The sequence below is a fragment of the Bombus vancouverensis genome, chromosome 3, assembly GCF_051014615.1.
Source record: "Bombus vancouverensis nearcticus chromosome 3, iyBomVanc1_principal, whole genome shotgun sequence".
In the NCBI taxonomy this organism is placed as follows: Eukaryota; Metazoa; Arthropoda; class Insecta; order Hymenoptera; family Apidae; genus Bombus; species Bombus vancouverensis.
In genome coordinates this window covers 2,297,358-2,314,111 of record NC_134913.1, presented here as the reverse complement: position 1 = coordinate 2,314,111, position 16,754 = coordinate 2,297,358, and the positions used below count along the sequence as shown (strand labels likewise).

Genomic DNA, 16,754 nt, shown 5'->3' with positions numbered 1-16,754 from the left:
TGCGTTACGTAGACATTTTTACTATTATGTTTTCATATCCTTGATTTTTCCATATTAGGACAAACTTTTGTAAAACTATGTAAATGGATTAAATGAGGCACTACAAACGATAATAACAGAAAAAATTAGATCAATTTTATCTAGGGACGTATATCTTATATTGAATGTAATTCGTGCAATATGTTTGTGTTAAGGTTTTATTATAAGCATATCGTAACGAATGATTTCATATATATATATATATATATATATATATATTATATATATCGTAATAAATGATTTGTTTCAGTTATAATAATACTTAATATGCTTGTATCCATTACGCGTTATCGACATCTACACGGATGTGGTGTGGCGCATCCGGAGAAGTTCGTTAAATTATTACACAAGATCCTGCATATGTTGTGATATGAATTAATTGAATAAACGATACTGGAAAAATGTTTTGTTCGAATAATGAATACATAATTCCATTATACGTATGTATGTTCCCCGCAGATACATAATCCGCGTGTTGTAGAACGATGTCAGATATCCTTGACTTTAACTACTATTTCGGCATGTGATCGAATCGAAGTTGCAAGGGCGTGATGAAGAAACGATAATCACGTTTGAGAAGTCTGACAATGTAATCGGAGATATTAAATACAGAAGAATGCCTATATCGCATCAGGGACGCGTATAAAACGGTAGTTGAACGATTATGCTATGAACGAGATAAGGACGACAGGAAGCTGTACAAAATACTTTAATGTCTGGTCATTCTCTCGTGGCATTCTATCGCAATCAGACGCATACCGAAACATCCCATCTATTTTTCCCTCGTCATATTTATTCCTATACTTCTAACTCTGTTTTTAATTCTGTTTTATCCTACATATCTGCACGTATCCCTTTTTGCAGAATACTCTCGTCTGACTAACCGAACTATTCCATGTCCATCTATCTGTCGGAACGTGTTCGAAGGGTCGAAGTAGAAAAAGAAGATCGAAGTAGATGGACCTCGAGAGAGGAGAGAGAATCATTTTCTCCGGTATCTATTGTAGGGATCGCATAAGCTCCGTGGCGCGAGGAGTCGCCGTGTCACGCAGCGGGGTCGATTGAATCGACGAACGAGAGAACGGGCAATAAAAAGGCGAGTCGGAGCGAGAAGGATCAAACGAGCCCGTGACCATTGCCAGTACTGCCACCTGGTCGTGATATAGTTAAGAGAGGAGGCTAGGGGGTGCGTATTGACGCGACTGCGCGATTTCGTCGACGCGGTGGTAAAGGGTAGCGCTTCCGCGGCAGTGAGAAAGCGCGCTCCGCTGGAGAAACAGAGAGGGAAAGAGAGGAAGGGAGTCGACGAAACGAGAACGAGAGAAGGAGGGGACGGCCTGAAAAGCTCGGGCCAGCCTGGGTTCGATCGCTCAATATTCATCCCTTGGCCGGACGAGAGCGCCCGAGAACAGTAGCTCCAGACGAGGGCACGAATCGACCCTTCCTTCCTTTGCGTCCTCGCCCGCGGAACTGTTCGATCGCGGCACTGTTCCACCAGAAGACGAAGAACAAGATTAGCAGAAGGAGCAGCAGAGCCGGCCGAGAAAAGGATTCACGCACGTCCTCCTTGTTCGTTCGTGGTGATTCGCGGGAGAGATCTGCGGCAGTTCTCTCCATTTTTTCGTTTAACCGATCAGAATGGAGGGTAAAAAAGTCGAACAGTATTATACTCCGCCACCGAAGCTTGGTAAATGGGAGGGTTTTAGGGTCTTTTTATGGAACTCCGAGACTGGACAGTTCCTGGGGCGCACAGGCGCTAGTTGGGGTAAGTTTTCGTATCAAACATATTTCATTTCTTTCTCATTCTTTCTATTTTTTCGAAAAATTTATTACGTGCTTGCACTCTCAAATTGAAATCGAATTGAGCGTCAGGCCGCGAATTTCATCTTGTCTTTTTAAACAATTTTGGAAAATTACGTAATTTTTATTGACAAATACGTTTCGATCGCGTTTTCGAGTCTCTCCCCCGAGATAAAATTAAGATTTCCTTCGACCGAAGGATAGTAATGGTAATGCTAGATTTCATGCGTAGATTTATTTGTCGAGTTCATCGGATAATTCGTCTGTAGTATTGTCAAAGATCATTCCGGAAAATTCCCTAAAACGTATCGTCAAAGGTCAGAACTTGAATATCCCGATTGACATTTAATCGTAACCCTATAGTTCCTGACGTAAAGCGACGCAATGTACACGCGCACTGCAGATCAGTAACGATGTTATATATCTAGAAAGAACTTTCGTGCTGCATTCAAACGAATAAAACCGTTCTGATCGTAGTTTAATCGATTTCTCTTTGATAACGTTGATATCATTAAACTAGAACATTCATTCCTTTCCTCTACTTTTCCTCAGTGAAATATTTCAAAGCTATACTTAATCTACTATGAAAACTTATTTCTATCATGAATAAAATAACTTGAAATACGATTGTTCACTTCTTTCATGAAAGAAACGTTCTTTGCTATTCTGTCAAAATAATCATACACGGTTCTTTGATGCGACAGAAATCAGGTATTTAAATGAAAATGTCGAATTGTAAACTTCTTGTTTTATCTAAAACGTATCCTGTTCTGACAAAGCTGGCTTTTTCACCGTTTCCACATTATCCTTCTAGTGTATTAAAAGATTCTCAATTGGATCTTTAAAAGTAACGTATGGAGGGGCGGCAACCTCACGATTTTCATCGTCCTACTTTTATCTTTTGTAATATGTATGATGTAATACGTATAAGAGGAAAGGCATAGGGTTAAAGAGTGTTCCTAATTTTTGAGCCTAACGTTAGAAAAATTTATTTCTTTGTTAATTCTAAGTGAAAAATATGTTGTATCCCGATTTGGGATTTGGGATGGGAGGACAAAAATACTAAAACTACCTCTAGAGTGCATAATACGGTACTTAGATATTATAGATTTATATTCTTTCATTTGTTCTTTATATTTTCTTTAATTTATTACTCAATTATATAAATATACTGTTAATCTAAAATATTATATTTGATGCAATTACAACGATTATGACAATTCCGTGGGATACTACCGGACGACGCAACAAACGAATTCTCCATGTATCGTGTCTGTCATGTTATGTAATACAATTGCGAGATTTGGTCGATGATGATCCAATATTTCGGTATTCTAGATAATATATTCAATGACTGATCTTTTAATCAGCAAAAAAAGAAGACGAAAAAATTAAAACAATTGTTTTTGCAAAATTACAAAACAATCGACAGAAGGTTGCAAACATTAGATATAAGCGAAATTTAATAGATAGGAGAAGAAAATGTTTCTATTTGGAAACTAGGTTTATTGTACACTGTAGAATTGTAATTACTACTAATTGTAAAGCACTCATAATAAATTTGGTCATGGCCATAGATACAGTCAGACAATGTCATATAATGTAATCATTCCATTTTATACAACGTATAATATATTTATGTTCTTGTCCAAGCTGACAAACTAACATTTAAATAAGTAAACTTCTTCTATTGTATACAAGAATTATTATTCTACATAAAAGTTATTTTAGTTTCACTCCGATACATCTTATCGTTAGCATATTTCTTCAAAATTTCTATTACAAAATCGATCTGTAATAAAATTGTTGCACAGATCATTGGATCATAGTTTTTATATTTATTTTTTACATTTTTTACATTTATCTATGTATAATAAATTCTTAATAATTTCTTTAATCGACTAATAATTTTCAATTCGATACACAAAGTTATAATCTTTTTAAAGTGTGTGCACCTTTTTTAAGAAACAAGCCAAGTTAGTAATAAATTATAGGATTTGCTCGTTGAAGTATGTTGTGGGAGTTAGGTTTAAAAATCGAATTGTTTATTTAAATCTTTCCGTGATTAAAGAAGCTTCGTTACAGTGAGCAAATATTATTGTGATTCGTACTCGATATTATCATTTGGTTATATATATCGCATAAATTTCGGAAATCTTTTTTGTAAACTTCTTGACATTCACTGATTTTGCCATTTTCTTGCATTAACGAGGCAATTCGGTCGGTCGTTGTGTTATTGTGTTAGCATACTTAAAGCAGCTTATCTATTCGCCTTTGCGAGCTATATTCTTTCTATGCTCCACTGTCTTTTGTCCCCTCTTCTTCTCCTGAAGTTGATCGACTTCCACCAAAATCAATACAATCCAGCGTTCTTACCATTCTGTAGGAATAGCTTGCTCTGATTTTATACGGTTCGCTTGTGTCTCATTTTAACTTTTAATGAACTTTGTTATTCGATCTACTAGCTAAGGAAATAGAATACAAACTGTATAGAAGATCATAAATAATATTTTTCAAATATTTAATTATATTTGAATATTTGAGTATCCTACGAATGATTGAATACTTTATTTCGTATTAACAAATACTCTTGATTAACATTTACATTATTTATGGTGTTTCAAATTATGTACTCAACAATGTGAAAAACATGACACGAATATTATACCATTATGCAATAATACGAATGCAATTTTCAATTGTATCTTGAACACGTTAATAACAAATGATATTTCAGTAGAATCTAGAATTCATCATTGCAACATGAGGTGCTTCTTCGAGCTTGTGAATTTAAATGATTGCATTGATTTCATTTAGGGGTGTGTTAATCTAATAAATATAGATAAAAGTATCGGAAAATTCCGGCTTCTAAATAAGTGGGATTGTACGAGTAAATCGCATGATAATAATTTTGTATAAAATTCTAAACGTTTTATAATTTGCCTCAAGAAATACAGAACAGGATAGTACATATATCCGATGAATAAGATTCAAAATGCATTCTTGAAAGTAGGTTTCTGGATAAAAAGTAGATCAAACGATATTATCTTTTCGTCCAAATACGACACACTATTGCGGTTGCTGTAGTAACGTAACATTTTCACGGTTTTTTTGAGATATCGATCACTTCGTATGCGGAACGCGGCGGCGCTACAAACTTAGAAGCCATCACGGTTCTTTCATGAAGTAGGTCATTGATATTGTTGCACCTACGTTCGAATTTCTATACAGAAAATGTCAGTCTTTACAGTATTTACTATCGATACACCTACACCGGAAACAAGGAAATAGAGTTGCCACAGGGAACAAGATTTCTTTGTAAAATTTGTATCGAAAGAAACCGATTTGCGTCGAAGATATTATGTCAATCCCATTCCTTATTTAAATCTTCCAGATTTGTTTAGCGCGTTTGCAAATTGTCTTTAAACGAATGAATTGCGTTCTGGAGGGATGAAAAACAAACTATTGGAGTATTGAAGAAAATCTTAGTTCCTAATTTAAAATTTCTTTATCGTTTGTTAATAATTTTTTATAAAACTACTGGAGATATGTACGTAACGTTAACATGATCAGCGGAGGACGTCTTCCTTAAATGAGGACGAAATAAAAGCAACCAGTTTAACGTAATAATACGTAATTCTACGATACGAATATTGGTAGAACGTAGAGAACTATGACTAGGGGGATCAATAACCTACTTTGGTTTTCTTATACTATGTAAGGGAATTCTAGTTGTTAGTATTAAAATTCTTCTGTGAGCTGTCATCCTATTTTTGTGCATAAAATTCTACCGTGTAAATGCAAAATGCACGGATTGTTAGAAACGTTTGGTTTCCACCGTATAAAAAGAAATAAAGATGTAATCAAGAAAATATATTATATGGCATTAAAAAGAGAAATATGAATATAAATAAAATGATATCAATATATTGTATTATAGAAACAGGATGCTTCACTGGGTTTTATACTAAAATTTGGTGCAGTGCCAAGTGGAACTACAACTTCGTTTAACCTTGTGGACAAATTAAATTTAACTAAATTAAATTTAATTGCCGATTATTACAAAAATAGGGACATTGACTAAAGGAAAACATTAAATATATGGGATCGATGTAAGATTTAATTATAGTATTAATATCCCTTTAATGACAAAATACTCGATAAATTTATTTACTAAATGTAATTTAACAGAAGGTTACTATATAGTTCTTCGAATAATCTTTTACAACGTTTGCAATCCGATGCAAGTATAGATATGTGTTATGATTCTTTGAAAATAAATTGCTTGAAATGGATATTCATCAATGATTCTTATTGTAAACTCGCAGCATTGCTTACTCAATACCAATTCAGGCCAATTAGATCTCGGATCATAATTGTCTCAGTGTTGTAGAGTTCAGTTGCTGTGCGTATCCACAAAAGGAATTATTACAATAAAACATTTGCCTTGCTTTAATTGGCTAAAGTGTCCGAGATCTACGTTCTTATACTTCGTCGTACTTCAAGTTGTTTTTCAATCGACTACGGAGATCTTTTGCGCACATACTGCTTTTATCTTAAAGGAAAGATCAATTCACTATACTGATTTCCGTATATGATTTAAATGGTCGGATAATAGTTAAAGTAAAATTATTATGGAGTAATTTAGAAGATAATCGATATTTAGAGAATATGTACATAATTTCAAAGAACTAACAATCTCTTATTTTTCGATTGCAGCCAAAATCTTGTTATTCTACGTCATTTTTTATGCGGTACTGGCTAGTTTCTTCGGAGCGATGTTAACTGTTTTCTACCAGACGTTAGACCCGAATGCACCGAAATGGCAATTGGACAATTCCTTGATCGGAAGCAACCCCGGACTTGGTTTTAGGCCTATGCCTCCTTCAAGCAATGTTGAAAGTACCTTAATTTGGTACAAAGCAAGTGACGAAGGCAATTTCTTACATTGGACCAGAGAATTGGATAAGTTCCTCGAAGGTAATCTATTTCTCAATTCTGGTTCTTAATTTTTTTTTTTTTTTTTACATAACAAGATACCAAACAAAAATTTTGTACCCATAAATTTGAAATAATTATTCTGCTAAGATTAACTCTATCAGTTAAAATTTATGCAGTTGAATATAACATATTTCTTAGAGTACTTCATTATTTGAAAGCAGAAGTAATAACATTACATTATCTTGCATCGTTAATAAAATATTTACTAGATATAGATGTTCAGTAATGCTATTTCCATAGATCTATTACGACGCTAATTTTAACCGATAAGCGAGAAAACAGTCTTTGTCCTAACGAGCCAATTACGTCAAGAACCCGTTAAATCCGGTCAAGGTGGGAACAATCTTTGGATCAGAGTTTCGGTTTTTTTATATTCTACAATATATAATCATGTATGTATTTGGGAGTAAAATATAGAACGCGTAATTAGGTACGGTATACAAAATTAGAAATAACTTTCAGAAAAATTTTACCAAAATAAGAAACAAAATTCAAATCGATATCTTGATGTGTTCCTTCACCTCCTTGGGTGTCCTAGGATTAATGAGTCTCCGTGATAATTAAATAAAAAATTAATTTTGAATCTGTTTAGAATACCAAAAACCTGCTACCTCTACAAATGGTGCCCAGAAGAGGATGATGTGCGACTATGGCAAACCACCAGCAGCCGGCAAAGTCTGTGACGTAGACATGACCACGTGGGGACAGTGTACGAAGAAACACAAATATGGATACAACAAATCTGCTCCTTGCATTTTCCTCAAGTTGAACAAGGTACGTGATATTAAAAACGTTACTACGATATTATTATACATATAGAGTGATTGTTCTTATTAAATTATGTAGTATTAAAAATCCGAGAGATTTGGCAAGCGTTATTTTTATTAGGAGAAATATTAATAATTCTAATGCTTTAGATTTTCGGCTGGAAACCCGAATATTATAATGACACGAAAAATCTGCCGAACACAATGCCAACCGATCTTCAAGAACACATCAAGCAAGAGGAACACGCTAACAGATTGGATACCGTGTGGGTGTCATGTTCCGGTGAAAATCCCGCAGATGTTGAGAACATGGGTGCCATTCAATATATTCCACGTCGTGGTTTTCCTGGATACTATTTCCCGTTCACAAATACCCCTGGATACCTTAGTCCCCTGGTAGCTGTCTTCTTCGAAAAGCCTAAATGTGAGTTACCATTAAATCGCAATAACATGCCTATAATCTTTAAAGGATTTTGAATATTCCGTTAATTTTCAGACGGTGTGTTGATCAATATCGAATGTAAAGCTTGGGCGCACAATATCATTCACGACAGATTCGAGAGGCGTGGTTCGGTACATTTCGAACTGATGGTGGATTAAGCATCGTACTCGCCACCTTTTGCAAGATCACTACCAACTGCGTCCAAGAAAATATAGGAGGAAGGAGAATAAAAGAAATTTCTTTTTTAATCAATCTCGCTGGCGCATCGTGACCACTCCTTCTTCCCTCCGGTTTTCTCTGCCGACGATACCGCTCTAGCCGCGTATTTTCTCGTCGTTGTAACGTAGATCTTTCAGAGATTCACCGATCATTTCTCATCATCTTCATCTTCGTCGTGATTCTCTTCATTGCAACACCATGCGATAATAGCTACTGTCGTTTTTTCACACAAATCGCGCTACTCACTCTCATTATGAAGGACCGTTCTTCAAAAACACCGTTACACGTGTTCGTTTCACTCAACGTACAGAGATTTTTCATAAAACGCCGCGTGTTTCCGTCGTCGTCGCTTCCACAAAGGTAAAAGCATTTTATTATAGGATCACAAAACGGACCAGTGAAATTGGCTATGTACAAACTATATATCTATATATATATATATGTATGTATATATACGTACGCATATGCGCGTATGTATCAGGATGCACAAAAAAAAAAAAACAGTTTAGCGGAAAAATTCTGCACAAAAACCGCGGCGGTATCACTTCTTTTTATCGGGGGCGAAGAGGAGTGGTCGTACCATCGTGATCTAAATATCGTTCGGGATATCAGTTGGAGCGCGTAAGAGGTTTCCCTTACTTTTTTGCCCCTTTTGCGAATTTTTCGCTTTTCGTCGTCTGCTAATTTCTTGGTCTCGTTGCGGGCTTTAACGCACGTGTAATGTTTTTTTTTTCTCTTTTTTTTCTCTCTCGAAGTTATATTGATATTCGCCTAGTCAACGAGATTCGCTAACGTGTAGGGTACACCGAGGATAATTGATACCCTTAGTTCGTGCCACGTAGACGTATTAAACAGAAAAACAAGAAAATGTTAGTGTCTTTATGCCCGTCGGTACGGTGCACCCGGCACGGTGGAACTTTTGATTTCGAATTCCACGAAGAAGCTCTCGGACGCGGCTCTCGGCGAATCTCGATCGAAAGTTCCGTCGTTTCGGGATGAAAGGTGAGGGATGTCTGAAATAATCGAAATTCATATACACGCGCGCACGCGCACACGCATACACAAAAGCTAATAGAGACAAGTCGAAGGGAAGAGAGTCTGTTTCATGCGAATTTGTCAACGAACTCGTCGAAACGAAACAGCAGGAAACCAATTAATTGACTTGGTGAGAACGATTGCATTGTTACCGAAGGTTTCGTGCGGTGGAACTTTTGATTGGAAATCCTCCAATTTTTACTAGCTTTGTAATAGATTTCTATTTTATTATTTCGAACGAGGGAATAATATTGCGAACTGTTAGCAAGAGCGCGTGAAGCAATTATAAATAAAACTTCTAATTTAATTAATGAAAAACAGGTCATCCTTGGATTTTAATTTGAAGTTCCGCCAGTACGCAGGTAGATTACGCTGTGTTGTATAAAGTGGATATAATTAATGGTGGTAACGTAAAGTAGTAATTAGTATTAATATTTTAGTTATTAATTAGTATTAATGGAAAGTATTAATAAAATAGAAATAAAATCAATCAAACGATCAAGAGAAAAAATAATAATGATAGTTATTACCTTTCATTATCGAAAGGCTAATACAAAACTATTGAATGAAAGCAATCGATATGTTTCGTTGTGTGTTCTTTTTTCTTTCGTATACTTAGAGGAAAAACTGAATTTTAGTCGAATTGCTCAAATCTTCCGAAAAGTGAAAGAACTTTGGAAAGCGAAAATAACAAATTCGGCAGTTACCGCCATTAACGTTAATAAATGTACATAGATACAAGATTCGAAGCAAATAAGAGTGGAAGATACCAAAATTTTGTTGGATTTCGATTTGTCGAGAAACAGCGCGCTGTTTGCACGGGAAAGTTTAATCAGCCTAGTGATAATCGTACAACACCGTATGGAATATGTATTTATGATTATATTGTACCGCATGATAATATCTAGTGCTAGTCCACGCAATCGTATAGTCGATAGGTTGTATCCTATAGTCTGGAGATCAGAGGAATTGTGTTCTATTTCGATAGTACTTCATTTTTTTTGCTACTTAATATTCTATCTATTTATATTCTCCTATGTGATGATTTTACCATTTTGCGAGGAGTTTATTTTTCTTTCTCTCTTTTTTCATCTCGCTAAGATGATTTTTTGTATTTCAACCGATACTTGATCGTATCGATATTTCCTTTGCTTTGTAAATTGCAATTTTACATCTGATATTCCTATTTTTCTATTTTTCTTTATAGCAACCAACGATAATGGTATGTACTTAATGTAAACGAAATCGAATGTCTGTCATCTGATCTCCATTCTTCATGGCTTAAATTTAGAAGCAAAGCTGGTTGTTCCGAGAGCTTGTTCGTTTTTCGGAGGACAGCGTTTGCGCGGTGGTCGTCGCCCTGGTGCATCTGAGATTCTTGACGGTTTATAATACTTATTCGAATTACGACGGGACGTGCTTACGTCGTGAATTTAATCTTAATCAAACGACGAGGAACATTATCCCTCGTTTTAATTGTTTGCAAACGCTTATACATTCACTACCAAAGTTATACTGCCATTATATGATCTGTTATCTATTATATACAAATTTTTAGATTCCGTTGCATTTTACATTGTTTTACCTGCGTGTTGTATACTGCGTAAAACGATTAAGCTATAGTTAACCGATTCTCATACCGATGATCTTTCTTTGGGATTGGCGAAATGGCAATCCTATTTTAACTGGAAATTATCGATTTATATGAAAATAATCGACCGTGATAGCATAAGCGATCGGTACTATAGAATTAAAAGAAAATTTCCTTCATTAAATTCTCGATGAAAGCGTAGAAAAGGATCGATCGCTCTTGATTATATGGACGAAAAGATAGTACAAAGGCTATAGATGAAGCGATCCGAACGGGCGGCGACTTCGAATGTGAGCGCTGCCAAAAACAAGATCAATAATTTTATTGCTATTTATTAATCGACGTAACGTACGATTATTAATTACCATTATTATTATTATTATTATTATAATTATTATCGTCATTAATATTAATTATTATTATTCTCATCATTATCATTATCATTATTATTATTACTACTATTACCATTATTACTATTATCGTTAATTTTTGAGTCCTCGTCCGGAGCCATATTGAGATATGAGAAAAAACTTAATATAGATTAATCGTCGACGACACTATTAACTTTTAAGAAAAAAAAAAAAAGGAAGGAAGGATGAGGCAGGCGGAAAAGAAAATGGAATGAAAATGAGAACGTACTAATGGAAAAAAGACGAAGGTACCGATGATAATGAAAACGATGATGAATTATGCGTTGATGGTATAAAGTACTAATAAGAATTATTACACTTGTATCCAGTGCACTGATCGAGAACGATTATATATGTATATTCATCATTGTGAATGAGCTGTTTCTAATAATGAACATCTGTTGTTAAAGTATATAGATTACGTTTCACGCAAGCGTGAACAAGAAAAAAGAGAGTTGAAAGAGAGCCGGGAAAAGCTTGATACCGAAGAAAACTACTAGCCATGAATCAGGTTCGGTGGGATTATTAGTAATCATGCTTAAAGTTTCTTAGCTTGCCGTAACCGAACGCCCGTTTCTCGAAACCAAATGGTGGAATTTCAACGAGAACAATCCTGCACTATCCTGCAAGCTATGTTTATTCTCCGGATTCTATTTGGAACATGTTTCCTGTGTGATAATCGTTAACACAATTAGCGCTTTAAGTATGTGACGAATTATGTACGTGAGACGTATGCGTATGAGAGTAGATGAAAATTTTGATGAAAAGAAAAAAGTGGCAGAATTTTAAGCTTTAAGATACATTTAAAGATATATTGAGTATATATATTATAAAATTATATATACATTTAAAGTAACGATAATTATATGATATACATATACATTATAAATACACATAAGGTTAATATTATTAAAGATGATTTTAACGTAATTCCTGAATAGCCGGTCACATTAGTAAAAATTCGACAGAACTCGCGATATTGTATGAAATGTGAACGCTAAGGAAAACAGAGGAAAAAACGATAACAAAATAATATTCTAATTATGACGATTAATCTGAATAAGTCAAATTAATTCTAAGTGTGATTCGTATATTATAACGCATATATGCATGCATACCGGTTATAATACTATTCGTTAAATTATCTGATATGTGTATGTATCTACAAGACATTTGAAGGTTCATCTATGTTATATACATGCGTTGGGAACCGCTCAGTTAGGCACGAGATTAATTGAAATCGATGCATATAAAAGGGTGTATTACGTGAGAAAAATGGAGAGGAATACCGATATAGAATTACATTAGGATTTCGTCGAGAAGTCGATAAAAAAACGAACGAATATGTGTGATATATGAGATATATGATCACAAAACATGACATCAAATTTCTGTGTCGGGACACCGTGTCGTTGGTTCTTAATGTTAGATTTATCTTCACGTTCCCCACTTCCCTCTGATTCTGACTCAACGATTACCAATTGCTTTGTAAAATCGACTCGAATTTTCCTATTATTAGCGCTAACGCTTAATTAAAATAGTTAAATATCGAGGTTCAAGCATTTGCAATGTCGAACGACTGCGGAGCCAAGAAATCTCTACTTCTGCTTTGATCTTGCTGAAATAAATTTCAGCCGTTAAAACAAGATATCGCGACTTGATGTCTTGGGAAAGGAAATTAGTGCGAACACGTTAATATTTTTTAGTAGTTAATATAATACGATTACCCATGACTGCATCTACTTTTCACATCTTTGCGACTTTTTATGTATAGGGAAGAGGTTCGTCAACAGAAGTTAGCCGAACGTGATATTACGACATCAAAAAAGAAAATAGTTACCAAAAATACAAATAAAGTAAAAGAATAGTGAAGCGAATACTCCTTGCTTTAAGGAGTAGATGATTCTGAAGATGTAAAACACCATAGACGCTTATGCTGTGGTGCAGGAATTTCTTCTGTATCGATCAATAAGATTTTACCGTAGACTACGAAGACTCGAACTTAGTATAGTGCGAAATCATTATAAATTTTGTCGTTCTGGAATATTGCTTTGGGTCTTCGTACACCTACATTTGTTGTTGTCGATTAAGAAAAATTATGTATTTAGATCCATTATGACGACATTGATTATTAGATGTTTAAGAATATTACCGTTGATACTAATATGATCTGCGCCAATATATAGTTATCAAGAGACCTGTCAGTATCATAGAACGAGATGAAACGAGTATGTTGAACGATCGTTTTAACTCGGATGGTTTATAATCCACAAAGCTATGAACCCTTGAAATATTGGTATTTACTATAGACTGCAATTTGTTTTTGCTATCGATCTGAAAATAACCGATGATCGCAAGCAAAAGGAATATAGTAACAAACTTAAGATTACTTTGATTCTTTCGTTGACTTTGTGTTGTAAATGAAAAAGAAGAAAATTTAATTCAAACTTCAGAAAGCTTTAAAGCGATCAGAACGATCGCAAACAACAGTGGTTGCTAATGGCAATTATCGAGAAAGAGATTAACACCCAGACTACTATGAAAAAATTCCAAAGTTTCAAACAATATGTATTCTAAGAAATTTGTCTTTCGAGAACTTTTCATGTGTACGAACTTTCTATCCCATATCGTTGCGATATCACCTTTGATTTCGAAACTAGCGCTTCAATCGCGGCGACAAGATCTTTAAGCATGAATATTTAATAATAATTTAAGACGAGATGGCATGGCTGTTGATATCATTATGCTTGAAATGTGTTATGAAAAATAAACAGAATGTATAAAAGCCCTTTCATATTTTGATTTTATTATTACTCTTTAAACATAATTACGATAAAATGGATCAAAGAAAATAATAATCATATTGTTAATAATAAAAATATTGCAGTAACTAATTAACCTAGTTATTGTACAAATAATACGAATTTTCTTAAAGATTACCGGTTTTGGTTTTTTCAATTATTTTATTTAATATTTTTACATAAAATTATTACATACATAATTTACTTATTGTACATATATAGGTTTAGAATATAGTATCTAAAAATGACGGCATTTAAATTAATATATACAGCAATATCTTGTTTCAAATCTAAATAGCAGTTATTAATTTAGAAACTTGAAAATATCAATATTGTTTATTTCATTATGTAAGTCTTGACATATTAAAGAAACTAAGTATTACACCTATGTGTACTTTTTGATACTGCTAAAAAACAAGTTAAAACCGATTTTCCTAGAATACCTTATCTAAATTATATTTAATTATACTTACGGAATTAAGTGATGATTCCGTGTGATTTAATCGATTTATTGCCACATATAATTATTTCTTGTTCCTAATATGAAGAAAATTGTTAATAACCACGCGATAAGAGACAAACAGAGTAAGAAAAATAAATATTTCGTAACATAAACCGTGAAACGTTTATCTCCCTATTCAATTTGTGTGTGGCGCGCGGTTTTAAACTGTAAACGAATGAAAAGTCATTTCTCTCCAACCAATCAGGAATCTGCTAGACAAAGTTTTGGCGCGAATGTCACTAAATATCTCAGTGAATACCACTGCTTGGAAAGCGTGGTGTCAAGATGTATCGTCCTTTGAAGTAAACAATTTCGACTATGTAATGTTTCTACCACTATTCCATTGTCATCAGTCGACTATTATCAGGTTCGTTTAACTAGTTAACTAATAGGTTCTTATTTAGTATGTTGTTACGTTAGCGAAATTTTATAATATTTCAAATTTTCTCTGGTTGTCTGTTACCAACGGCTTGTGTTATGAGTTTTTCAAACAAAATTTGAGTTTGATTATTGCTTCATTTTGACTCAATTAATTCAGTTTTATACATTAATTCTAAATGCTTGATTATAATTTGCTTGTTTGCAAATGATTGATTGAGTTCGCAGATGACTTCGAAAAAAGTGTCATGTATTGGCGTTGTGACAACTCAGAGATATTTAATGCAAAAGGTTTGTTAACGTTTAATTTATTTTAACAGAGATAGAGGTACGTATACCTTTATATTGTTTTCTTATTCTTTCACGTGTAACAGACATTTAATTAATATGTGATATGATTAAATTATGAACATTTGTATAGTTTATTAAGAATATAAATTCATTCAAGTTTTATTATATTTATTATATTATATATTTATATATTTTTTAACATATATATATTTATTATATTTACCATATACAAATAATTGAAATAGATTTTATATTTTGCTACATTTCAGTCATGAAACAATTTTTGTTATTTTTGTGAAAGAGTTGGACTACACATTCAGACACGTTTCAAAGCTATGTGAAGTTCGTATGTGTTGTTAATATGTTCGCCTGGGGCATATTTATCTAATTTTATCTTGCAAGTATTCTTGAATTTCTACAAGACGTTGCTGTCTACCATGTTTATTCTGTACTTAGTCAATGATAGGATATAAAAAAGAATTGCGTGTTAAGTTTATTCTACAGTCTGTCAATGATTTAAATTTATTCAAAAATCGATATTTATAAATTGAAATTTAATTTCAATTCCAACCGCCAGTAGCGCTGCAATCGTATTCTATACGAAGTCGGTAATGTCGCAAATAACATTGAAATAACAAGTTTATGCAATAATAGGTTCTAAATATAAAGTAAAAAAGTGATTGTTCTTAAATCAATTTCAAGTTGTCAAATTCAAGTCATATCTCTGTTAAAAGTAACAAAGTAAAATAACGCGAAAGGACAATAATAATAATAATTATTATTATTGCTTTTATATCTGCAAACTTGCGTATACATAGTTACATATTACGTTATACATACGCATGGATTTTGTAAAACACTTTGAATTATTAATTACCAGTAATCTAGTCAATAAATCGGCAAGTTTGGTTTGTAGGTGCCATGTCAGATGGGTCTGTTTTTAAAATGAATTCATTGATAGAAGGATTAGATATTTAAGGCGATTCTTTCGTTTATTTTGTCCGATTCTCTCAGTCGGACGACACACGGCAATGACATTAATGACACAGTGGGCAGGATGTGATTAATTCAGATTACTCGTCATGTGTGACTCACATTATGTGCATGCGCGCGGCTCAAGTGACGAAAAGAGAGAGAAGGTAACTACCAATAGTACAAGTGCTGTGAATCGCATACACGAGCTGCCACCAGGCACTAAGGTCGCACACACGAGGTTTGACCTTAGCCCCCAATTTGTTTTACGACGATCAAGTTGAGGAAATCGTTTTCGCAGCCTTCTTTATTGCGATAGCTACTCAATGACTATGTCACACAGGTGTATTAGCATTAAGTATTATGGCCGTTTCTGATCATGTTTTAATAAAGGCTGCAAATATATTTAATTCAAAAGACGCATTAAAGTAAATAAAAAACATATTTCTTTAACTAGTTGCTTGTAACAAAAAGTTTTTACATTTAGCAAGAGTATAATATAATAT

General features: G+C 33.8%; 1 protein-coding gene across 3 annotated transcripts; it reads left to right on the top strand.

Annotated features, from left to right (window-relative positions):
* Positions 1-1,215: 1,215 nt before the first annotated feature.
* Positions 1,216-14,089, top strand: LOC117164168 (sodium/potassium-transporting ATPase subunit beta-2). Of its 3 annotated transcripts, none has more exons than XM_033347063.2 (5): positions 1,216-1,804; positions 6,559-6,819; positions 7,433-7,614; positions 7,758-8,031; positions 8,104-14,089. In XM_033347063.2, exons 1-5 carry the CDS (start codon positions 1,678-1,680, stop codon positions 8,205-8,207), a joined length of 948 nt encoding a protein of 315 aa, XP_033202954.1. In that variant the 5' UTR covers positions 1,216-1,677; the 3' UTR covers positions 8,208-14,089. The 3 variants fall into 3 exon arrangements, with proteins under 3 accessions (XP_033202954.1, XP_076484146.1, XP_076484145.1); XM_076628031.1 differs by lacking the exon at positions 1,216-1,804 and adding an exon at positions 6,323-6,445; XM_076628030.1 differs by lacking the exon at positions 1,216-1,804 and adding an exon at positions 6,328-6,462.
* Positions 14,090-16,754: the final 2,665 nt, after the last annotated feature.

Bases quoted from the DNA above. Each gene is read 5' to 3' on its own strand.
- LOC117164168 (XM_033347063.2), top strand. From the start codon at position 1,678: ATGGAGGGTAAAAAAGTCGAACAGTATTATACTCCGCCACCGAAGCTT. The intron at 6,820-7,432 runs GTAATCTATTTC...GAATCTGTTTAG, and splicing joins ATTGGATAAGTTCCTCGAAG to AATACCAAAAACCTGCTACC. The intron at 7,615-7,757 runs GTACGTGATATT...CTAATGCTTTAG, and splicing joins TTTTCCTCAAGTTGAACAAG to ATTTTCGGCTGGAAACCCGA.